The sequence below is a fragment of the Acanthopagrus latus genome, chromosome 14 (assembly GCF_904848185.1).
Source record: "Acanthopagrus latus isolate v.2019 chromosome 14, fAcaLat1.1, whole genome shotgun sequence".
Lineage (NCBI taxonomy): Eukaryota > Metazoa > Chordata > Actinopteri > Spariformes > Sparidae > Acanthopagrus > Acanthopagrus latus.
Genome location: NC_051052.1, coordinates 14380029 through 14404713, shown reverse-complemented (window position 1 = coordinate 14404713; position 24685 = coordinate 14380029). Strand labels below are relative to the sequence as shown.

At 45.1% G+C, this 24685-nt stretch overlaps 1 protein-coding gene across 1 annotated transcript in view; it reads right to left on the bottom strand.

Annotated features, from left to right (window-relative positions):
- pcloa (piccolo presynaptic cytomatrix protein a) overlaps positions 1–19801 on the bottom strand; it is a 63188-nt gene extending 43387 nt beyond the window's left edge. Inside the window, exons 1-3 of the mRNA XM_037121218.1 lie at positions 19336–19801; positions 16298–17432; positions 12962–13993 (exon numbers count right to left, since the gene is read on the bottom strand). Of these exons, the coding sequence (XP_036977113.1) occupies positions 12962–13993; positions 16298–17432; positions 19336–19547 (2379 nt within the window). The 5' untranslated portion in view covers positions 19548–19801. The remainder of the gene's footprint in view (positions 1–12961; positions 13994–16297; positions 17433–19335) is intronic.
- Positions 19802–24685: the final 4884 nt, after the last annotated feature.

Here is a 24685-nt window from a genome sequence, read left to right as displayed (position 1 = left end):
GAGTCTCAGATGACGTGATAGTCAGCAACTTTCCGACCATTCCTCCACTCTGAGGTAAACACCTTGTTTCACGCTGCACCGAGTGCTCCAACACTCCTCTGTGACACCCCTCTTGTGAATGCCTTCACCTGGTTTAACAGGAGGGTTTATGCTAAATTCGGGCTTCAGAGACGATCGCAGCCTGAATATTAAGCCATGCAGCAGACAGACAAGTCACTGCTCTCCAAGCACAGAGAGACACAAAGAAAGAAGGCAGGCAGGGGGAGGATGGAAGAAGAGCACAGGGAGTGTCGCAGCACCAAAGTAGGGTTAAATAAGGCATGAGCCGTCCTTTTTCACTCCGTGCTTAAACAGTAGGGAGAGGATGACACTCCTGCATACACATCTCAGTGGCATGCACCCAGTTTTAAAAAGGCAGAGAAATTGTTTTGACAGGGCAAATATTTTATAGTGTGTGAAGCTGCCACTCACAAGATGGAAGAAATGGAAACAAAAGCGATGATCTCCATATCAGGGAGAAGGGACGGAAACAGACACACGTAAGGGGGCTAAGAAACAAAACAACAACATACAGACATGCCAGAGCTCCATCCATCACCAAGGTTTGCTGACGTCAGTGACATTCCCAGACAGATATCCGGTAAAACCTCAGACACGATGATGGACACAGTACAGATGGAGGTGCATTTGCATGTGTATGCATGCGCCGGAACAAGCAGCTGCTATCACCATGACCAGTCCATCGCTGCTGGAAGGACTGGAGATGGGAGTTCCTCCAGCTTGACAGCTCCATCAGTTAAACCAAAGAGAGCAGGCACTGAGAGCCAGGGAGATGTCCGTCGATACGATAAGACAGTCGGTCAGCCTCAGCCTCTTCAGAGCCAGTCATCGCCGATGTTATCAGTGCACCACAACAGGCACACTTAAAGCTTTAAATGCCAAACAAAAACAGTCGGTCTGTGCAGAATCTAAAGAATGGAATAACCTCCCAGTGAAAACAGACACATTAATCTAACTCACTACTGCCAAGTGGCCACATCCAATGTATGTCCTGCTGACACGTGTTATAACAGTCACCCTGAAAGGCCGAGAAGTCATTAAGTGTTATCCTGGCCTCGATTTAAAGCTTAATAAAGGAACCAACACATTTCATATGTTTGTACACAGTGTTAACTTTCTCATGTAGGCTGGATCAGTTTACAGGAAAAATGTAGATGGATGGCTTCACTTCTGGGGAGCTGTAATGTCATCTGTCTATAGATAGTAAATGCTCACAGCAATTAAAATGTGAGGATTTTCTGTGTAATGCCATGCAAAAAAGTTGTATTTCTGACAGACACAGCAAGGCACTTGGGCTCGGAAAAACAACACAAGGAGTTTACGGTGCTTTTTGTATCTGACAGCTTAAAAGAAGTGCTCCTGATGCATGATATGTGTATCTACGAAAAAGGGGAATTCATTTGCAAGACTTTTCTCACATATTTTGACATGTGGGAGAAAATGGAAGAAGAAAAGAAAAGTTTGTTGCTGCTCCAGTTAGGCAAAACCCAAGACATTTGGATTCATCGTTGGCATCTGTGTTTCTTTTCTGCAGGTGGCTGTTAATGTGTTTCTCTCTCCCCCTTCCCCCCATTCCCACCAACAATGATTTTATCATTCATAGATGTAGTCATACCAATTTGGTAAACATCGCCAAACCCTTGTTATCAGCCTACTTAGGATTTTCCTCTTTTGAACTGTCTTCTTTTGCCGTCAGGGTAGATTTCTCACCTGCACTACCATACCCATCCCAAATTTATGGATCGAGTGCACAGGGAGTCATAAACTCCCTCTCTTGCAGCCTAGACTTGTAATTAACACTAAGGAGACAGGTGTATTTTTAAATAATCTTTCCTGCTGCAAACTTTCAAATAAATGCGACATGCCTCAGTGTATTTCTGTCTTTCTGCCGTGACAAGCACTGAGTGAACAGCAGCAGGGATGATTCATAAAAGCAGAGGAGTCACTCACTCACATTGCCATCTTACAAGGACGTTTCTTAGCATCACATGTGTATGGATACCGAGAAGTTGACACACAACGACACCCACAGAGATGAGCTTGTGACGGTGTTGATGACTTACGTACACTGAGATGAAAAGCACAAAATACCTTGGAAGGAAATGACAACCTGCTCTCCCTTCCCACATAACACTTCTCAAACAAGTACAAGATTATAAGTGAATGAATAGGGGCAGATTGAGTGTTTCCATTTCCAACTTGGCATCCTTTTCAAACTTCTTCCAAGGGCACAGAAAGAAGACTGACTGAAAACCGCAGACAGGAACCAGATCTTGTGACAAGATTGGCTATAGCCATCTCCGTGTACATTTATTGTTGTGAAGGTCGGTGCAGCTCTTTGATTAAGACAAGGGATCCTATGAGGGTTTTACCAATCTAAATATAGATAAAGCCTGGCATTGAGAGTGGTGGAACAAGAGGATCTGGAGGAGGATGGGACAGATGGATGAAGACAGATGAGAGGATGGAGAATGAGGCAGGTAGAGGGAATGTGAGGACACGTGAGAGAAAAAAAGGTGATAATGTGTATGAGGCAGAGAGGGAAATAAGAGAAGAACAAAACAGAAGCAGGGACAATAAATAAACAGGATGTAAAGGGGGAAAGGATGACGCAGTAGAAGCGAAGAAGCTTAACGGTCAACGGAGGTGACTCAACACCAGCTCCTGCCAACAAGCTTAAAATTATCACCCTTTAAATCTGCTAATCAAGTCAGGAAAAGCTGCAGATCATGATGGATGCCAGGAAAGTCCTTTAAATGATACAATAAAGATGGGGAACGTATTTGATGTCGCTTACACTTACAGTGGCATAATGACCAGCTCTGCTACCTCCTGAAAACAGGGGAAAGAGATAGCCATGCTCAACCTGCATGACTTTACAATAAGTATGTAGCGGTAAAGAAACCTTACTGCATTAAAGACCATTTGAAGTCAGGTAAATACAATAAAATCCTCATTATGTAGAAATGTCCTTCCCAAACGTGTAAGATACAGCGAGAATTCACTTTGAAGACAAAGGATAAAGTATGGAGGCGATTTACAGCAGTGCCGACCAGGACTACAACTCTCGGGTAAAGAAGACACAGCAGGCAGGTTTTATTTGGTCTCTGTTGAGTTTGAATTAAGTGTGTTTTACAATGAGTTAGCAGAGCAACCAAGCTCATCTCAGTTTGATGCAAGAAAGACCAGTGTATTATTCTGTTTAGTAAAGGGAACTTGGTGTAAAAATAATTTCTTTTTTAACATTTTGTAATTTTGTTTACTTATCAGACTAAGCAGTGAACTCAGTACCACGTCTTGATGTAGTATTATAAGACAGAATACATTGGAGCTAGCTGGTTAGCATACCAACTTCAACAGACATCTCTTTGATATAAGGGCAACACTGTTGTTTCTTCACATTCTGCTGATAACGTTAGTACATTTTTTGAATGTTTCCAGCACTACCTTACAGGTTTTCCCTTCAGTAATTAAGCTGTCGAAAGATAAGTGTCTTTTCTGCAAGCCTGCTCAAGCAAACTCCAGAAGTCGTTGCCCTTTTCTCATTGGTGATCATTGCTGAGTGGCCAACTTAATTATAATGCACCAGACTGCGAGCAGAACATCACAGCATCAGCTCCTTTGCAAGCCAAAAAAGATCTTTGTCCTAATAAATGTCCCACAGTTATATATGTTCCCATCACAGGATCAATGTGCCGCATGCATGCATTTCAAGTGATCCATGCTCATGTGTTTATGTAATTGTCGTTTGAGTCATGAAACAAAATGTTGGGCGAGTGGTGATAGCCTTAAGGTTGCTGAGCTGGGCTTTGGACCAGGAGATTGCTGGCTTTAATCCCAAAATAAGCAGTGAAATCTGAGCAGGGGAAGTTGAATGAATTGAAAAACTGCTGTCAAAAAGCCTCGGAGAGAAGTTCTTTGAACCCTCAGCTGCTTTGTTACCAGCACTAGAGCACAGTGGCTGTTTTGGTCAGATCCTAGATGGAGAGTGTGTGACTAATTATGCGTGAAGCAGGAAACCTCAGCAAGCTTCCTGAGCAATGATTCTCTGGGTAAATGAAGGTTGAACAAAAGTTAATTATCCAATTCTATATACTGATCTTTCACTCGACTCAAAGCTGACAGATTACAAACAAGAGCCTCAATGTTCCTGCTCTCTCGACAAGAGTGCCAGGCTGTGTCGCTCCCTTGTGGATTTATAACTGCCTGTTAGTGGGTGAGGAAGTGCCAGAAGAAAGAGAGAATGTGTGCTTTCACAAGTATGAGCTGATCTGACGTAGGCCTGGAAATAGGTGTGAGACGTCGCCTATATGTCATGCCAAGGATTAAGGAGAGAGATTTGTTTCAGGGCATTTTCTGTCTGCGTTTGTTTATCGACAGTACAGCCCACATCATAATCTGTCTGCATGTGTCAACTTCCCCATCCAAACTAGAGGAATCTTAAGATGCCTTTCATTTGTCTGCAAATGGCTAGGAAGTATATTTGGTTTTAAAAAAATGTTGGCTCAGACTCAAAATCCCTTTGTCATCACTGTCTAATATAAAAACACATTAGTCATATTAACTTTATATGGTAATAATATTGTGTTCCACTGTGTGTGTACCACTAAGTGCTGCTAACGGTAGCTGCCGTTAGCTATGAAGCTCAGTTAACCGTGCAGCTAGCAGACACGTAAGCTGACTTTACCTGGACTAGGAGCTCACAGCACCGTGGGGAGTGTTTGTATTGTTACTATGAGACTATCACCTCTTGAGGTACAAACTCGATAGGGGCTAGATGGTTAGCATGCTAACCTCTGTTGTTATCTCTGCAACACAATTTTTCCATTCATCTTCACATTCTGCTGAAAATTTCAGTTCATTTTTCAAAGTTTTGCCCACAATTCTCACATATTGCACCTTTCAACTAAATAATTACATACAATGCTATAATGGTTGCGTGACAAACCCATAGGATTATTAGCCAATACCCTAGCTAGCCTTAGTTAGCTCACTAGCTTAGTGAGCACCAAATGGCTAACAAACAAAGTTACCCAATAGCTAACGAACAAAGACAAACATATAGCAGCAAAATAAAGACAGACATAACCGCTGGCCATTCCAAAGAGATGATAACATGTCTGGGCTGTGTCTGATATCGTTTCTTGTAGTTTTCCTGCCTCCAACTGATCACAGAGATACAAACAAACACAGTCACATTAAACCACTGCTATGCTGCGTTCAAGCCTCAGCCGCTTCCTTTACTCACACAAAATCTTGCATATTGTTACAATGCTTGCTTCATCAAATGTTTATGCCTGACAGTAAATTCTGCCTATAGGTGCTGCTTATGTGACTCAGAGGCGTGAGTCACAAGCGCTCAAGCAAACCACAATAGTCAAGTTGTCATGGTCTACACTGCTCAGGGCAGCGTGGGCTGGCACCCATATCCTTTGTGACATCCTCCCCGTCCTCTCCACTCCCCTGCTGGTCTCCTCTTTCTGTCACAGTATTCTCTCGTCTCGTCTCGTCTCTCCTCTCCTCTCCTCGGTTTTGGGCCTTCCCTCACCTACTACTCCGCATTCACATCTGATTAGTCCGTATGGTTGTCTCTCAGTTCACAGCTGTTCTACAATATAAAGTCTGTGTTTTTTTCAGCTTGGCTCATGGATGTGTTCATTTGCTGACTTTATGCTCTGAAGTTTAAAATATTAAATGTAAAATCTGCAGCTAGGTGTGTCCTAATCAAAATAAAACAAAATACTTAAATAGTGTGATAGACTGCTCACCGGGATTTATTAGCAGTTAACATTTTTGCAAACCACAGATGCCTCCAAGGTCTGCAGTGTGTCACGCACAGATTCAGAATGAGATTGAGTCCAACCCGGGCACCATTGTCACACTGATTGGCTGGGAGGGTACAATATAAGCTTGTTTTTCATGGCAAGCAAAGACCGCTCTTTTTCACATGAAGATGGACCATCTCCAGCTGTTTTTGTGGTGACACAACCAGGTGTATTTTAAGGAGACATGGAGCCATTTTGTGGTAACCAAAACGCAATATGTCGCAAACCAAGATGTCTTTCAACCCGAACCAAGTGTTAAATTGTGTCTAAACCTAAGCACAGTGTTGTGACAGGAGGAAACTGAAAATTGGACGTAAAAAATAAGTTTCAACAGTAATGCAGAGACAATTATTCTGCCGACGGGTGTGCGTGGGATCATGAAAGTTGTTGTCTTCATTGTTAAACAGCCATCACTGCTGCTGAAGATCTATCGACATGGCTCGGGCCAGAACAACGGGGGAGTGAAGCTTTATTCACATTCTGTTAACCCACGTCACCAACTTCCCTCCTCACTCTCTGACTCTCTCCCGTAAGTTAAAGGATTAGGTGAGGTTACCTAAAGTACAATTATGATTTCTCTTAATTGAACATCATTGGCAAGATTTGGGATAATGTAAATACACAACTCAATAAATCAATATGTCTCTAACAAAGATATTGTCGTTTTTAGACATTTTAATGCAGAAATGTTACATTTATCTTTGACTGTGACCAGGACCTGTCAATCCAACAAGTACCTTCCAGCTGCACTCCAGACACCACTTTCTGCGTCCTCCTATAAGGATGAAAAGCACGACTTTAAACCTTGATAATAGCTGATCCACTTTCCTCTCCGGTTTTCTAATGCACGGAAATTATTTTTGAGAGGTGAAGCCATTTCCTAATCCAGGCTCGGCTGTTGGCCTCACCTATTGAATAGCAATTTTAACTGGGGAAGTCAGAGTCAGACACTCCATCCAGAGAGCCGACTTACTTTTTCCACTCAAATCAGCAACTCTGCTGTCCGTCTAGTAAACCTTGTGGTTCGAGTGGAGAGAGAGCAGGATGGAAACACAACAGCCTGTGCTAACTAGATGAGGCCGGTGCCAGAATGTGTGTGTTTTTCGAGAGTCCGTGTGTCTTTGCCTGCCTGTTCTTGCCTCTCTGTCTCATCAGGGCTCAGTGCTGGCACACACCAAGTCTTGGCTTTTGTCCCCCACCCCCCCCTTTTCTTGGCACTAAAGACTCAGTGGCTAAAATGCGGCCCTCACTAAGCATGCAAGCACCAGTAAATTAGAAAGGGGGATAATTGGAGATCATTCTAGAGTGGACCTGGAGGGCGAGCTGTAAAAAAAAAAAAAAAAAAAAAAGGAGAAGAGGAGGAGGTTTGCAGTGCCTGAGGACAATTCATTTCAATCACAGTGGCTTCTAAAACAATGACAAACCACTTCTAATAGCTTGAACGGGACCCAGGAGCCGGTAAATACAGCAAACAAACATACAAGAAGTATTTTCCTATTTATGTATCAGCAATTCACACTGCCAAAGTTATATAAACACTTTACTCCTGCAGACAGACCAAGCATCGCGGACAAAAAGGAACACCTCGATGTCTAAAAATACCCTCCATTTCAAGCCTTCCAAGGTGGCCGTGGGGGGTGGGGGGGGGACTCTGTGGGTTGCCTGGTGCTGGCAAAAGACCCTTTTAAAAAGGAGGAAATTATGAAAGGGGGAACACAAAAGAAGCCTGGAGAGAGAGACACGCAGAGAGAGAGAGCTACCCTGCAGTAGCTTGTGTTCTCCCCTCTGTGGCTCTTTTGTGGCTGGAACTATTTTTGTACGTTTCAGCCTCCTGGGCTTAGAGATGGCGAAGCTGTGAGGCAACTGGACTGTATGGGCCAGATACACATTAACCTGAGTTAGACACAATTATGGTAAAAAGAGCTAAACATATTAATATCACAACTGTGCATGTATGACAGATGATACCAAGAGATGAAGCTACTGTACCCTACATGCATATTTGTGTGTTGTATGTATGACCACGGAGAAAGCCTTTATCTGCCGGTGCAGACTCAGGAGGGTTCAGACTGGTTGGGCATTGTGATTCTGTGAGCACGGCCATGGAATAACAATGAGGGGAAGACACAGGAAATACCATGTAGTGAGTGTGTGTTAGTGTATCAGGCCCCACAGACGTGAGGATGCGCAAGACCTGGGCCTACCAACGAAAACATGCAGCAGAATGAGTATTTGTTTTGAGGACGCTGGACATTTTCTTACATTCATTCACTGCATTCACATCTAACCTTAACAAACCTCAGAACCCATCGACAATTTCACTATTAACCACTGTTGCGTGGCTGCTGCTGTAGCCAGTCAATATCTGGATAACGGATAACAGACACATCCAGGCCAAGACTTCCTCTGCCATGCATTGGTCATTGTCTACAAAGTCTAGATTAATCTGCCTTAAAGCAACTCTTAACTCTTAACACTGAGGGGTTACACGTTTCCACAATGTGATTAAAACATGAACAGTCTGATAGAAAGAAATGAAATGCATTTGTTTGGTAGCTTAACTAAGTTTGTAGCCTAGCTTAACATGAAAAAACTTTTTAAAAACCTAGCCTAGGCTTCACACTTAGTTCTTTGTCAAATTAAAACAAGACATGATGTGTTAATTAGTTTGTGACCTTCAGTGGTGATGGTAGGAGGGATTGTGTTAGCTTTGGACAGAGCCACGTTTGTTGTTCCCACATCTTTATGCTAACCTAAGCTAACCAGCTACAAACTATAGCTTCATATTTATCATACAGACACAAAAAAGCACCAATCTTCTCACATCACTCTCACCAAGACAGCGAATAAGCACATTTTACAACATGTGAAATCTTTTATGAAATAAATTTGCTTTGGATACAGCTTATGTTTTAACTTTGAATGCTGCTGGTTAGCACTTTCCTTTGTTTACAGTCTTTGAGGTGAAAGCGATGTCTGTGTTTGACCTGAATGACGGTTTGACAGCAAAATGACCTGTCTCTCAAAATCTTGGACTATTACGCTACAGCATTCAACACCAGCCATGTGTTTATAGATTTTTTTTTCTTTAAATTAAAAATACAGCCAGCCAATAATAACTGAGGCATTTTGGACCTAAGCCTGCAAGGATCCTCCTGTGCCCACATCCTTACAGCTTTTAATAATTAAGGGCAGAGAGAGGATTTCATATATTACAGCAAAGCAAAGCAAATGCCAGTAAACCTTCGATCAAACACCATTATCAATTAGTCATTTTTCATTTCAGTACACTTAAATTTGAGGTGCACGTTTGCGATAGTTCAACTCAGCGTGCACCCTGAACTAAATCACTGTATCTATGATTGGATCTTAAGCTGCAGGCTATGCAATGAACCGTATACTGTTATCAAGTTTCAAAACAAGGAAAAATAAACAGCTGTGACTCTCATTATCCCGCAGAGCTCGGTGAAAAAAAATAAAAATAAAACAAAGAAAACATTGCAGGTGATGCGGCATGTAGCTCACAGCCTCCTCTCCCTTAGCTCGAATTCTTTGTTTCGTGCTTGTTAGCAAAGTGGCGCCTCTCCCATTTTACGTAAGACTCCACCACCGAGCGCACTCATTACAGATAAAGGGCAACATGACATGGAGTCTGAGCCGCGGCACATTCGCTGAGCTGCACTAGACGCAGACACACGTTAACAGACTTTCCCCACATCAAAAAGGGAGCGACGGCGAGAAAATGGCAAGGGATAGCACTGCTGAGGAAGAGTGTGACACGGAGAAGACGCTTTGTTTAAAAGGAGGATAAGCAACACAAGAAACGAAACACTGGCATTAAGTGAGTCTCCTCTAGGCCTTATTATATAGATTAAAGGGTGCAGGGAGGGGAAATGATGGAGAGATTCAGAGAAACGGTGACAAAAAATCAGCAGAGAGTACAAGAAAGATGGAGGGCGGTGATGTGAAAGGAAGAGAAAAACCATTAAGGTGAGTCATTAGACACCTGAGTCCAGGATCAAGTCCTGAAAGAAAATGACGGACTTCCTGCTGCCCTTTAAATCCTTTTAGGAAACAGAGATTACTCCTACACACGGACACGTGTTGACACAAGCGGTAAGCAGACACTCTCCACTTTTTGATGGATTTCACAAAGAAAAGATGCGGAACACACCTACGATAGGTAAATTCGCAGCTGCCTGCATCATACTGAACACGCTCAAATAAAAACACACTGTCCAGCATTCACAAACAACAAGTTACACACTCTGACCCACTCACATGCGTCAGCAAGTGAACCCCCCACCGACAGCCGAACTGACAGCGAGTGACACAGAAGCGAGGCACAGATAGAGGCACAGGGATAGATGACGCAGCCAAGGTGTGTGTGTGTGTGTCTCTTACAGCCGTACATCACGAGGCACTGCAGTTTGAAGATTTACCTTGCACTATTAGTTGGACTATGTATTGTATTAGTCAGTAACAGATGAGTAAAAAATGAGTCATCCTCCTCGTGAGCCTCCAACGTCTAGCTACATCATTCTTAAAAAACTAAACTGAGAGGACAATTCTGGCTTTAAGACAAGATGGTCGTTCAAATGTCCAATTACAGCATCGGTGGCTTGGATGCCCGGCATAATTACATTTTTCCCCATGCTCGGCCTCAATTAAGTGATTGTGCACTTCAGCTCCTCATTATCCCAGCGAGTGGCTGCAATCAAGGGCCACAGAAAGGGACAAGAATACAAAAAAAAAAAAACTTAAAGAGAGTCTTTAATGGTGCCAACATGACTCCAAACAAATGGCGGCCATCTTGTTTTATAAAGCCATTTGTAGCAGTTGGGACAGTTCCATCGATAATGTTGAAAGGTGTGTTATTGTATCGCAGAGCGACTAATAAATTGTCCAATATGAAGTGTCACAACAACATAAGAGCATCAAAGATCAAACTAACAAGCAAAATTGTACCACATGGAATGATGGTACTCAGGTGGTCCGCTCCTGTTTGCCCAGTGTGAGCTACAATCAGTGCCAGAGGTGGACCACACAAGTCCCATCATTCCATGCTGTATGCGGGCTGGAACGTGTCTGGTGTGGGCTGGATCTGGGCCACAGATCCAGTTCTATCTGGTTAAAAAGTCTCACTAACTTGTCAAAGTTAAGGATACATATTCTGCTCAAAAGGTCAGAAAGTCAAAAAGTTGATTAATAGTTTGACATAATGGGCAATGTTTTTATTAACTTTCTGTATGAGAATTAGATAGGAAAAGTGACACCCTTGTCTGTGAGGTATGTATGATCTGAGCTTAGTCCAAATATTAGAAAATGGGGAGGTAGCCCCAAAATAATCCCTCCAGCACCTCTACAGCTCACAAAATAACATGTTAAATCTTGTTTGTACAACACATACAAAACACCAATCTGCTGCTTTAAGGTTGGTTTTGTGTGACTCAAGAAAGTGAGCGTTACAAGCCGAGAAAGAGCTCTTTATCCCTCGTTTAAATCTTTATGCTAAGCTAACCAGCTGCTCATGTAGCTTAACGTTTAGCAGACAGACATTACAGTGGTATCAAACTTTTCATCTAACTTTCCAACGCTGCTGTAAACGTTGTTGTCGTTTTACCTACAGCAACTTCCTGTCCATTTTGCAGTTAGTCATCCCTTCCCTCCTCTAGACGTCATCACACTTGCACGGCTCCTTTCTTTATTTTTGCAAGGCAGATCTCTTTGACACTGTCTTTTCTCCAAGAGTCACACTTATAGAAATTATAGGAGAATACATATTTCATCAAGCCAAGACGACACTCTCTGGCCAGACTTTTACAAAACAAACGAAAAAGAGAAGAGGAAAAAGAGCATTTCCTGTAAACAGTGTGGAGGCGGAGTTCATTCCCAGCTTAGTTCCACTGGTGGATACAGAAGTCTCCTCAGAGAGCCAGAAATACACAGCAGATTACCAAAGACACTTAAACCACCGGCTAACCAAGTAGCTAACACGTGAAGCCTGGATAGAGCTGCTGCTCGACAAACACGTGACCGTGAATCCCATGACCGTGTCAAGAGGATACAGTCAAAGATCTTACATCAGTGACCTTTAGTTAGGCTACGACAGAGACGATTATGAGCATATAGACAATAACTAGGACACCACTTCACATGGAATATTAGGTTGGTGAAGCATATGTGAGTATGTTGTGCCTGCATGCTGACAAACCACTCAACCGTGAGCACTTTTTGGCCTCTTTTCCTGTAATATACCGACGCTACACCATAGAGTGCCATCTGCTCTGTGGAACTCAGCACAGTCTTATGAGACAAAAACACTGCGGTAACACCAGAAAACCAGTCCCCACACCTCGGGAGAGAAGCAGGCCAAAAGTGTTTGGTTTCCACGTCATCGCCAGGCGAGCGTAGACAATGAATGGACGCGCTCTCGGGCTGACAAACACACACACACACACACAGGCAAACAATCGAGATTCATGTAAATGATAGAATAATCCGATGAAAGAAGTTTGTCAATATGAAACAAATGTATGCATTCTGTAAACAGGGTACACGCACAAGAAGACACGTACTGTACCATACACACACGAGTGTTAAGTTTCAGAGTCAAGTGTCAATTGTTCGAAGTGCTCTTTGGTGATGAGACGTCCATTTAAACAACCCAACTCATCTTCACATTTCTGGCTGCCCTCTCCGCTAAAGAAGGCATGATACTAATGAAACCAGCATTTTAAAATGCACTGTAATTTACCACATCCATTCAGTCAGTGGTCAAACATGTGCAGATGTCATCACAGTGTCTGTACGGGTTAAAAGAACCCGTTCTGTCCTCTTTTCAGAGTAATTTGCAAGATGCTAGTGGGGAAAAACACAAGGCTGAGAACTCCTGATGGTATCTGTACAGTGACCTATTTGAATGAAACATCTAGAGGATGTTTGCGTTCTATTTATAAGCGACAGAATGCATAAATTACTGGTAGGTGCAGTGTGTTGAAAGCACAGGAAGCTGTGTGTGTGTGTGTGTGGGGGGGGGGGGGGGAAACAACTGTAGTTCCAATAATGTTTCTTACCTCTCCTAGGTGGGGAGTCGGATTAAATCCACACAGATTACACACTTTCTTCTTGCACTCGGTGCAAAGGCTGTAGTTGGGCGTGTCTGCTGATCCAACGTTTAGGTCCACATTACAGAGAGGGCAGCTTTCCTTGGCTGCTGATGCTGCGGCAGGTGCAGGTGCAGGTGCAGGTTTGGCTGCCGGGGCCTTCTCTTCCTTCTCCACGGAAATGGTTCTAAGGGGTTTCCTGGACCTAGCCGGCGGGGTGTCAGGAGCAGAGTCCGAATCAGGAGGAGACCCAGGAGCAGAGAAGGGGGAGTCAGGTGGCGAGCCGGGACCTGAGTCCGGAGGGGAACCTGGCCCGGAGTCAGCAGGGGAGTCTGGCGGCGACCCTGGTGGAGAAGCCTTATCGTCCTCTCCGGTAACGATATTAGTAGCTGAGCTCAAGAGTGACGAACCAAAGCTGAACATCTGAGAGGCAGCAGCAGGAGGTTTTGCTGATTCTGTCAACCCTCCGAAACCTCCAAACAACTTCCCAGCCACTGACTCCTCCTGCTTTGGCGCGGCCTGAGCTTGAGGCTTTGACGATTCCATCAAACCGCCGAACCCGCCGAATAGTTTCCCCGTAACGGACTCAGCAGCTTGTGAAGGCTTGGCCGTTTCTGTTAAGCCTCCCAGACTGATACCTCCCAACCCGCCAAAGAAGCTGGACTCCTGTTTGGCTTTAGCCGGAGATGCCTGGGGACTGGACTTCGCCTGAATGGGGCGTCCTGTCTTGGGGTCAATTTTGGGGGAGCCTCCCATTGAGGAGCCTGGGGAGAGCGGTCCAGGGGAGCTAACACCCGGGGATTTCTGCCTTGGTGTGGTTGGAGGCGTCAGCCCTTGGTCGCTGGTACTCTGCTGCTTTATCAGTAGCTTGCCAGGCTTGCCAGGTGCCTGTCTCTGGGGCGAGGGTGGGGCTGAACCTTGTTTGGGTTTTGTCATGCCAGGGGGATCCATACCTCCCATCGCTCGCTGCATCTGGCAGTTCAGACACAGCCATTCTTTACCCTGTGCAGGCAACAGAAGATGGGTTAGATCTGACTGGAACATATCTCTCCAATGTTCTGAGCACAGACGTTAACGGCATGTGTAGTTACAGTATGTACACAGGCAAGCAGAACCAATTAAACCCCCAAAATAACTGTTTTCTTTCTGTTTAGCATAAAGAAAAGACAAATTCAGAGACATGTCCATTAATTAGTGTTTCAAATGACGCTGAATCCCATTTTCCCGAGCAAATTGCCTCTTATGACATGAGAGAATTCAAATTTGGCAACAGTAACATAATCACCACATGAAAAAACAGCACTGGATGTTTATATTCACACGATAATTATTATTATTACTTATTTATATTAAATGTTTCTTTCTAATTATATTGCCATAATCAGTCTGTTATTTCTACACGTTTGTTTGAATTCAGCTAAATAAACACATTATCTGTGTTTATGGGTATAAAGCCTTTTGTGGCTCCAGAGGAGGCTACATGTTGTCTCCAGTGATATCACTCAGTAGTTAAGGTGCATCATGGGTAATGTAGGCATCAGCTTTTGAAAAGGAAGTGCATGGACTAAAAAAGGGTGATATCTCTGGTTCTGTTGCATCGATTTGGATCACTTGACCAACAGCGTTACAGGAGCACAATGCTAAACAAGTGGACTGCCTAGGCAACATTAGCCACAATGCAACATAGCCACAGCGTGACTTCTTGGAGGCAATTTATCCAACTATATTCCTCTGCTTTCCTCTGGAGCCACAAAAGGCTTTATACTACTTTATGCTACACATATTCAGTAGTTCTCCCCATATCCTGTAAACATACATTTTAATGTGTAAAACTGGTGGCATCACCCTTTAACCTGACTGTTTGCAGAAAGGATGACACTACTCGTGTATTAATACTGATGGGACCTTGGCTGGGCAATATATATGGATATGATTTGAGACTACATATCGGCTTGGATTTTTGGAGATTATTATATCAAGATTGACACAAGTGTTGATTTTCTCTTTTCCATTAGTTTTACAGGCTGCATTACAGAAAAGTGATGTAATTTCCTGATTGTACAGGACTGTTCTACCTGTTTTAATATTTGACTTCACCTGCTTAGTCATTATATCCACATTAGTGACAACTGTTTATCAAGAATCTCATTGCGTAATCTACCAATGTCACGTAATTCCGACAAGTTTCAGTTTTGATATCAAGGTATTTAGTCATTGTAACCTCCAGTCGTAGCAATTATGAGGTGCTTTTGAGGAAATTTCAACAGATTGAGGATATTATTCTAATGCCATTTCACCCAGCCCCGGTATTGTACACGTCTCATTGTCTGTTCTGACTGTACAATATATCTCAACACCTGTTCCGAAAAAGCTTGACTCCACGGCAGTGCTGTTTGTTTGGTGTACAGGATATCTCCTTGGTTTCCACTGTGTGCAAACCACACTAGTTAAAAGGGCCAATGTTGACAAATTGATCACTATCTACACCAGGACAATGTGTGTTTTTTTGTGTGTATTGGCTCTTTTTGTATATGTAATCCAAACAGCGATATGGACAATTCAACCAACCTGAAACATTAACCTAGTACACTGTGACTGCAAACAACACTTCAGCTCTATAGATGTTATTCTGAATGTAAGACCAAACAAAATCCTCTTGGACTGATCTGCTAAATAACTGACCCCGACTGCACAGTAACAAAACCCAAGGAAAAAGCCCAAGCAGAAGGACCCAGTCACTGTGCTGTGCTGTAGTCATGGCCCACCAGCATCTACTGTCCATGTGTGACGGAGTGTCCTCGCGGGCTGGCACAGTATCTTCCTGTGGCCATGACATGAGTCACCTTGATCAACATTCCCTGGGTCCATATGGTCCCTCTGTTCCTCAAATCGTGTGCCACTCTTATAAGATACACTCCCTTCACCAGGCACGGAGAGCACAATATGCTGCTGACGGGCCAGTGCTGGATTCAATACAGTGTGCATCTTAACTAATCATTTGGTCTTAATTTTCATTTCTCATTATTTTATCTAACTTCAATTCCTCATCAGAACGTTCTCTCTCATCATCAAACAAATCAGCTTTGTTGATTAAATTTTCGAGTGGATTAAGCAATCTGCCTGGACATTTTGATATTTCCCAGCCTCTACCATCAGTAACATGAACTGTCTCCTGTATCAGTACATACATGTCAGTAAACAGCAGACTGAAAACTGACAAATACACAATGGTCATCACACAACCTTACTGGGGCCTTGTTTCAAACTTTGAAAAGAGAAGAAAAGAGAAAGTGATCACTGTCTTACCGCTGAGTCTGGGGGGCTGAACCCACACAGGCTGCAGACCTGGTTCTTACACTCCGTGCAGTTATTATAATTAGGCGGGTCCTTAGATCCAGTGTTCAGCTGGGTGGTCTTACACAGTGGACAGAGTCCACCTCCAGGCTTCCCAGCCCCCTGCTGACCAGGAGGCCCTCCACTTTTAGCTGGCTCTCCAGGATGAGCCCCATGGCCTGGTGGCCCTTGCTGTTTGGGTCCAGGCTTCCCAGGTCCTTGTTGGGGAGGCCCACCCTGTTTGGCACCTGGACCTGGTGGTCCTTGACCTTGCCTGGGGGCCTGCCCAGGGGGTCCTTGGCCAGGGGGACCCTGGCCTGGTTTAGGCCCCTGGCCTGGAGGTCCCTGACCTTGCCTGGGTCCCTGCCCAGGCGGTCCTTGACCAGGGGGACCCTGGCCTGGTTTAGGCCCCTGGCCTGGTGGTCCCTGACCTTGCCTGGGTCCCTGCCCAGGGGGTCCTTGACCAGGGGGACCCTGGCCTGGTTTAGGCCCCTGGCCTGGTGGTCCCTGACCTTGCCTGGGTCCCTGCCCTGGGGGTCCTTGACCAGGTGGACCCTGGCCTGGTTTAGCTCCTTGGCCTGGTGGTCCCTGACCTTGCCTGGGTCCCTGCCCGGGGGGTCCTTGTCCTGGCTTTGGACCCTGTCCTGGAGGGCCCTGACCCTGTTTTTGTGGTCCTCCCTGCTGGGGTCCCTTTGGACCGGGCCCTTGCTGGGGGCCCTTGCCTGGTGGCTTTCCTCCCTGCTTGGTCTCAGGTGCATCTCCATCCTCTTCATCACCAAACAGTCCAAACTTGGGCACGGTGACATTGTCGCCTATGGAGGATATGGACGAAGACACAGAGGAGGTCATAGATGACACGGCGCTGAGCGGGTTGGCCCCGCTGAGGAAGCTGGAGCCGAACATGCCGGACGACTTAGTCTCTGGGTCTTTTGGCTCCTGCCGGAATCGGTTTTCAAAAAGGCTAAGAGACGAGGGGCTGCGGCCCGGCGTGGGCCTGCCTGGTGGACCCTGGTTGAACGCGTCTACAGTGCGGCTCTTACTGAGACCTGTAGGGCCCCTGGAGGCCCCTACCTGCTGGGGACGCTGCTGGGCATCAGATTCTGACGGTCTGGAAGGAGAAACAGAGAAAAAGAGACATTTTTTGTTAGCACTGCTTTTTATTGCTGTTGTTCATTTGTGTGAGAAAATCTTACGAAGGTCCTCACCAACCCACAGCTGAACCAGCGCCAACATAAAAACCACAGACATGATTGTTAACAAGAGTTACAGACTGTTCTAACATATACTTTCTACTTTATCCCTGAATGTGTAGTTCTTGGGATTTGTCTAGCTGTGATCAACTGACATTAAAAACAATGCAGACTGTAACCTTAATAGCTCTCTTTGCTGTTTTTCCATCTTGAACACTATCACTTAGCCTATTTGCTGACCCCTCTGCCTTTACCGTAGCTTTCTGCTAATAATACAGATTAAGGCCAGAGCGCTGTCTCTTTGTGATCACTGGGCCATTTTTCAACACATCAGCGAGCACAAAATGTGTAGCCAGCGGGCCCTCGGGTGGAGCTGACAGGAAAGTGAATGCCGCTGAATGACGCGGAGTGTAGATCACTGAGATAGAGAGGGAAACGCTCGGCTCCACGGGGGTAAGCCGAGACAGCTTTGTTAGCTCAGGCTGAGCAACACACACACAACCTACACACACACACACACCAATCCCCAGAGAAATGCATGGATAATGTTTCCTCTTCTGCCTTTATGTCTCAGATAAATTACATTCCCAGGCAGTAAAGTTTAACGAGTACAGCATTTGATTGTTTTTTTTGTTTGTTCGTTTTTTCTACAATGCACACTGAGTAACGCATGATTTTGCGGGGTTGAGGGAGCCAAGCACACGTTACAAGTAGGAGCAATCCACTGCAGCGTGTGTGTGTGTGTGTGTGTGTGTGTGTGTGTGTGTGTCAGTATTTCAGCACCACGGACAGCAGCAGCAGCAGCAGCAGTGTGTTTTCAGACCCATGGACAGCGATCAGGCTCATCCGGAGACTCTCAGATGATGAAAAAAAAACCCCACTTTTACATTTGGGAAGAATCAGAAAAAGCAGCAGGAGTGATGACATTAAGGCTGCTGTTCTATTTATAGCCATATTAATATTGATGCACCCCTCCCCCCCATCTCCAGCTCAGATATAAATAACAATCCCCCCCTTCTCAAATTAGAGCCAATTAACAGCACCACACATGGCATTTATTTCATCATTACATCCATGGGGTTGTTTTTTTAGTATGACTATGGAGCGTATGGTTTGTTATTATCAGAGAATATCTGCAACACAGACCTTTTTTTTTAGAGAATACAGTCAAATTGGATAAATTAGAGGGAGACAGCTGATTAAAAAGGGATGATTTGTAGAGCGGAGGTGTCAAAGGCGTCGCTCATGAAGAGAAAGGAAAAAAAAAACACTGGGCACGACAGTTTTTTGTTTTTTTTTTACCCAGCAGGCACTTCGAAAATTTCGCACAAATACTGGAGGTGTGTCTCTGACGCTGTGATCTCACGCAGAGTCGAACAATCCCCCCAAATCAGACTAATTTCCAGATGTTAAATCGAAGAGATCACATGCAGTTAATTGGCAGATTGTGCGTCCTCACACAACAACACACACATCCAAATCAGCTGGTCATACATTTAAGGTGCCCATGTAAGAGCTGTGTTTAGACGAGAGAGAGAGGGTGTGATGCACATCATCAGATGTTAATGATGATCCATGACGGTGAGCTCCTGAGGATGGTGACTCGTTTCTCTGTGCGGTCGGGAGGATTAAGAAATGGGCGTTAACAGCATCTTCAACACAAACACAACACATCCTCTCTCACGTATCTCCACCCTGCCAAGCCTGCCAGCCTGTCTGTCTGCCTGCTTGGATTGATGATGATGTTGGTATTTTAAATGCATGAAAACGCTGAAGAAGAAGTAGAGGAAGGAGAAGAAGAAGAAGAAGAAGAAGCCCTGCCTTCGTGCAGCCGCTGCGCCTCCGGGCTGCCTGCCTTGCGCCCTTGACATCACCGCGGCGAGCTGCCTCCGCTGCTCCTCGCTCAGCTCGGCCAGGTTGACCGGAGTCCCTTCGGGCACCCGTACGAAGCCGCCCTTCCCGTCAGGTGCCAGCCCCTCTGGCAGCCCCGACAGCGGCCCTTCGCCTCCTTCCAGGCTCGCTTCGTTCCCCATGATCGACCCCTCCCGTCCCCCCCCGCCACCCCCGAATTCGGGATCAATGCGCGGATCCGAGCCCCCCCACCGTCCGCGGTTCTTTTATGTCCAGAGAGCGCAGAGAAGACGGCGTCCCTCGGTGTCTCGGAGCATCTCAGACGATGTATTCTCTATTTTCCTCCGCCGTGATGTCTCTCCATCTCCGTCTCCATCGTTTCTCCTTGTTTTTCCGTGTCGCGCATCTCTGCAGCTGCACACCACAGTTAGCACAGTTCTCCGTGATGGGGGGGGGGGGGGGGTGGTCTCTGTGTTACTACCGCTCACCGCCACAGAAGGTGGCTTCCGGTTGGTTTTACAAAATAAAATCCCAATTAACGGGTTTTAATATGGATTTTCAGGTCTTTGCCTCAACTACATTACACATTTCTTATTCGCTCACATTGGCTTTAAAACTAAATATTACGTTAATAAGCATAAAAGATGAGTGGAAAATACGTCTACAAGTATTCACTTGTCTTTACTGTGTTTTTACTCTTCCATATGACATTTAAAATATTTTATATTGAACACAAACTCGCTCAACTTCCGTAACGCTGGTTAACTCGACGCACGTCCTCCACAGACCTCTCCTCCTCACCGCGCATGCGCCGCCTCTGACAGGTGATCAGAAGACATCAGCAGCAGGATGAGGATGTGTTTTAAAGGGGACTAACTCGACTAAAATGTGGCTTTGATTGCTTAAAGATTTAAAACTGGGAGGGATTGGAGGGGTCAGTGGTGCTTTTACTTTGGTGTTTCGTTCGTGACTGTCATTTTTGAAGGGCACAGAGTTGTGGGTATTGTTTGTGGGTCAAGTATCTGGGGCTCCAGTGGAAGCTCATGTATGCTGCATGAAGTCACATCACACCTCTCCTCATGGAAAGTATGAAAAACACTTTCAGGGATTTTCCAGGCCAAGAATAAGTGAGCGTGTGCATCTGTATCCATACACAGTTGGTCCAAAGACCAACAATAACATTAAAGAGTGATTCAAGAATGACATATATCTAATTTCAAGTGAAGTTTCCAACATGAAATATTCAAAAAAACACAGATAAGACATCTGTCAAGGCCTCCAGATGACTCATACCATTAATAATATCTTACACGTTTGTGCTTTTTTATCAGCTGACAGTTATGGGATTGCATATCGGAGCCCTTTATGTTCTCAGATATGTTAATGTGCGACTCAAGGCTGGCAGAAGCATGTGGGAATAACGGAAATAAATAAATAAATCACAGTGAATTCTTTGTTTCCTCTCCTCGCGTGGAGGATTGATGGTTATCCTGGAGAACACACGGCATGTGATCGAGTGAGTGTAATGAAAAGACAGCACAGAGGGCTGCAGTGCGTTGCATCTCACATGCAACCAATATGCTGTATATGAAGCTGAAAACGACGCAGCACAATTGCATTACATCAGCCCGCATGCTGAAAATGAAAACCAACCTACAGTGCATTTCAGCTGCGGCCGCAAATGAGAATAACGCAACAACCAGTCACCAGATCCGGCGAGTGGGGTATTAAAATACGTCGCCTCGGCTGTACGTCAAGCAGATGTGTTGCAATATGACAGCGAGTGCTCATTTGCTGTGTTGTCTGTGGGGCTCTGGGGCAGATGTGTCCTCTGTGCACCCGGCACAGAGCCCCCCCAGTACCTGGGCAGGGGTGAGGAGGAGGACTGGGAGGCTAAAAGCTGTACCAAGTGGAATACAACCACCAATATGACTGCTTTCTCAGTCTTGAAGACAGTTCAAATGAGAATATTGCTATGGTTAGCTTAGCTTAGCATAAAGACAGGAAGCTGGAAACAGCTAGCCTGGCTCTGTCCAAAAGATAACAACTCTGGCACTTCTTTGTTTAAACTGTACTATTAAACCAGTGTAAACACAACACAGTCGGTGGTTAACATGGGTAATGTGCTGGACCTCTTCCTCGGTAACCAACGTGGATTCCAGGAAGTCATTTGACTGACATGTAGCCCCTAGAAAAATGCCATTTTTGCACTCAGTTTGTGACTAAACTGTTCACGTAGATAGATTTTAACCAGCAAGTGTTGAAGTGTTGACAATGAAGACAACAACTCCCATGATCCCATGATAGTTTATGATGCCATCACACTACACAGTCTTTGACCACTAGTGAGACTGCTAGTGGCAGAAGTTACATACTATGTGTTGGAACAAACATGATATGACATTAATTAGTGATCTTCAGAGGTGCTGCTGGGGCAGTTTGGGTTTGCCAAATAAGCACATTCTTAAAGTCTATTTCTTTAATGCAGCAGAGGTAAATTCCTGTATATGTATATCCTGCTGACACCTGTAGGTGTTGCAGCCACAGGGTTCAAATCCCTCCTCCACATGCTTTCACTTGCTCCTTCCCCATTTCTATTTTCTTAACTGCACATTTAGACTTTCTCCATCTCCTTGGCTCTCCTATGTATAGATACAGCTCTTTCCTTTCAGTCTGGGTCCCTTTCTCCTCCTCCTCCTCCTCCTCCTCCTCCTCTCACCTTAGTGTATGTTCATGTGTAGGCAGAGGTGAGTTTTGGTTTCCGTCTCCAGTGATAAACGATGGTAGTGTAGCGATTGCTCTGCTCCTCCCCTTCTTCCCACTGATCGCTGAGGCATGGCCTGATTGTCTGTGCGCTGTGAGGCGGAAGCAGCTCATACATGCATGCGCTCTCTCTCTCCCTCTCTGTATCTCACCCACACATTCGCAAAAACACACTGACCGAAGCGTCCAGTCATGCAAAGCAAACACTCCCGCCCAGACAGACGGGCAGGGGGACAGACGGACAGACACACAAACACACACAGGTGTGAACACAGGACATCAAACACAGGCGCGGGGACAAGCAGCGCTCTCCGAGGGCAAGTGCAAAGACAGCAATTTGTACAGACACACACACACACACACACACCTGCATAGAGTGTACACAGTGTAGACCTGCTGGCACGATGCCATCAGGGCCCTTCAGGCATATTTTGGTTATAGAGTAAACAAAATGTTGAGTTGAGTGTTTATCTGTTATTGAAACTTTACAGGGACGCACAATACAGATATTTTTCAGCTGATACAAATATTCCCAAACCAAAAAATCACCTGCCTCTCAGGGCCAACAGCGAAGAGGTAACCGATGGGTGGTTTGGCTATTCTGGGCTACTGTAGAAACACAGCAGCGTACCATCCAAATTCTGCACACTGCACCTGTAAAGTTACTCTGGAGACAGAAAGGTTGAGTCTGAGCCGCTAACACAACGCGTCAGCATCAACCATCGATCGTCTTTGCAGAAAGTTACATAATGCTGCTTTAAATGAAACAGCTGAGAGGATTTGAAGGGCATATATAGTCATCTGAAAACTGTAAAGGGGCCCCATGTAAACACTGCTTTATTGTAAGAGGTCACAAGCCGATAAAGGTTGGGAACCACTGCTTAAAATCTTCACTGATGGGTAGTATTTCTTCAGCTTTATTGTACAATCTTACTGTGAAATGTAACTAGTGACTACAGCTGTAAGATGACGGTAGTGGAGTAAAAATAACAGTATTTCTGTTTGAAATGTAATGCAGCAGTAGTTTAAAGTGCGATAAAATTGAAATCCTCAAGTAGAATACAAGAACCTTAAAGTTGTTCTTACACAGCCCTCTACCCTGTACTTATGTACAGATCAGCTCCTCTCCTGGACACTTACAGTTTGTGTGAGATGTATTTGTTCTGCGCAGTCCGGCCAACGTAACTCGACTCTTGTAACCAGATAACGCACGCTGCACTAGTTCATTAATTTTGAATTCTCGGTTGGGGTGTGAGGCGAAGATGAACAAAGGCAATTTTCTTTTGCTGCAACACTCGCATTAACAGCATCTTCCTACATGCAACAAGTTGAACGTTTACACAATGAGACAAAAAAAACCACCCATGCAGATCTTTGGTACTTTTTTTTTTGACACACACGCACCACAGCAGGTCTGTCCCGGCTGAGTTCTTGTCTGAGCAAACTGCTAGAAGCTTCCCCCCGGAGGGCTCTGACTCCATAATCTGCTCATATTTCCAGCAGCAGGTTCTTCCAAAAGGCACGCACAAGCAGAGTCACATACCTTCACTTCACTCTCAGAGTGTGGGATCGGGTGGAATCCTTGAAGTTTGTGTGATGAGGTGAAGGTTAGCTCCCCGGGCGACGGTACACTCGCAAGTGATGTTTCACTCCTGGTATATTACCACCAAGCCTTTTTCTCATCCCTATTAGCAGCCCGGCACGCGTCTAATTCCGCCCTCAACGCCAGTTTCTCCTGACCGGCGAGACTCTGTGCAACTAAAAATACCTTTAAAGCCACGGAGGCACCCTTCCCCTGTTCCCCCTTTACACTCAATCTTACTACACATGCACGCGCACCGCCGGCACACGGGTAGGCGTGTTCAGGTGCTGCACACAGCACACAAACACAAGCTCTGAAAACCAGACAAAGACACACACTCGTGCACTGACATAAGAGGTCCTCCTAATCCTCTTTTCTTCTGAGAGACAGGCCAATCACGGGCTGCTCTCTACTGTAAGCTGTTTTTCTTGCACACACACAGACTCACACACACACACACACACACAGACAGTGAAGTCCTGCTGTAAATCTCTGCAGTATTCGAGGGGTCAAGTTAAACTCGCTGGCAATCATCTGAAACAACAGAAAACAAACAAGCAGAAAAAAAAGGGCTCCCAGAATCAATTATTCATCCTCTCCATTTTACCCTCAGAACATCCCCCCCTTCCCCCCTCCATCTCACAAACACCCAGAGAGGAGCCACAACACCACCACCATCTGTTGAAGCCCAGTCAACACAAACAAAGAAGTGGATGACATAGCTGAAAAAAAGCAAAAAAACACATATGATTTTTGCGCAAATAGGCTGCGTTTTTTTTTTTTTTCTCGTGGCGCTTCAAGGCCCAATTCTCTGTGAAAAGCGCTCCCTCGCTCCCCGAAGACACGCGACACACAAAACAACAACAACAAAAAAAAGGCGTCTGATTCAGAGACTTGACACAATGCCGGAGTTATACAAGTCCCCGCTTTTGTTACAAGCAAACACACAGACACAAAGAAAGACAGAGACAAAAA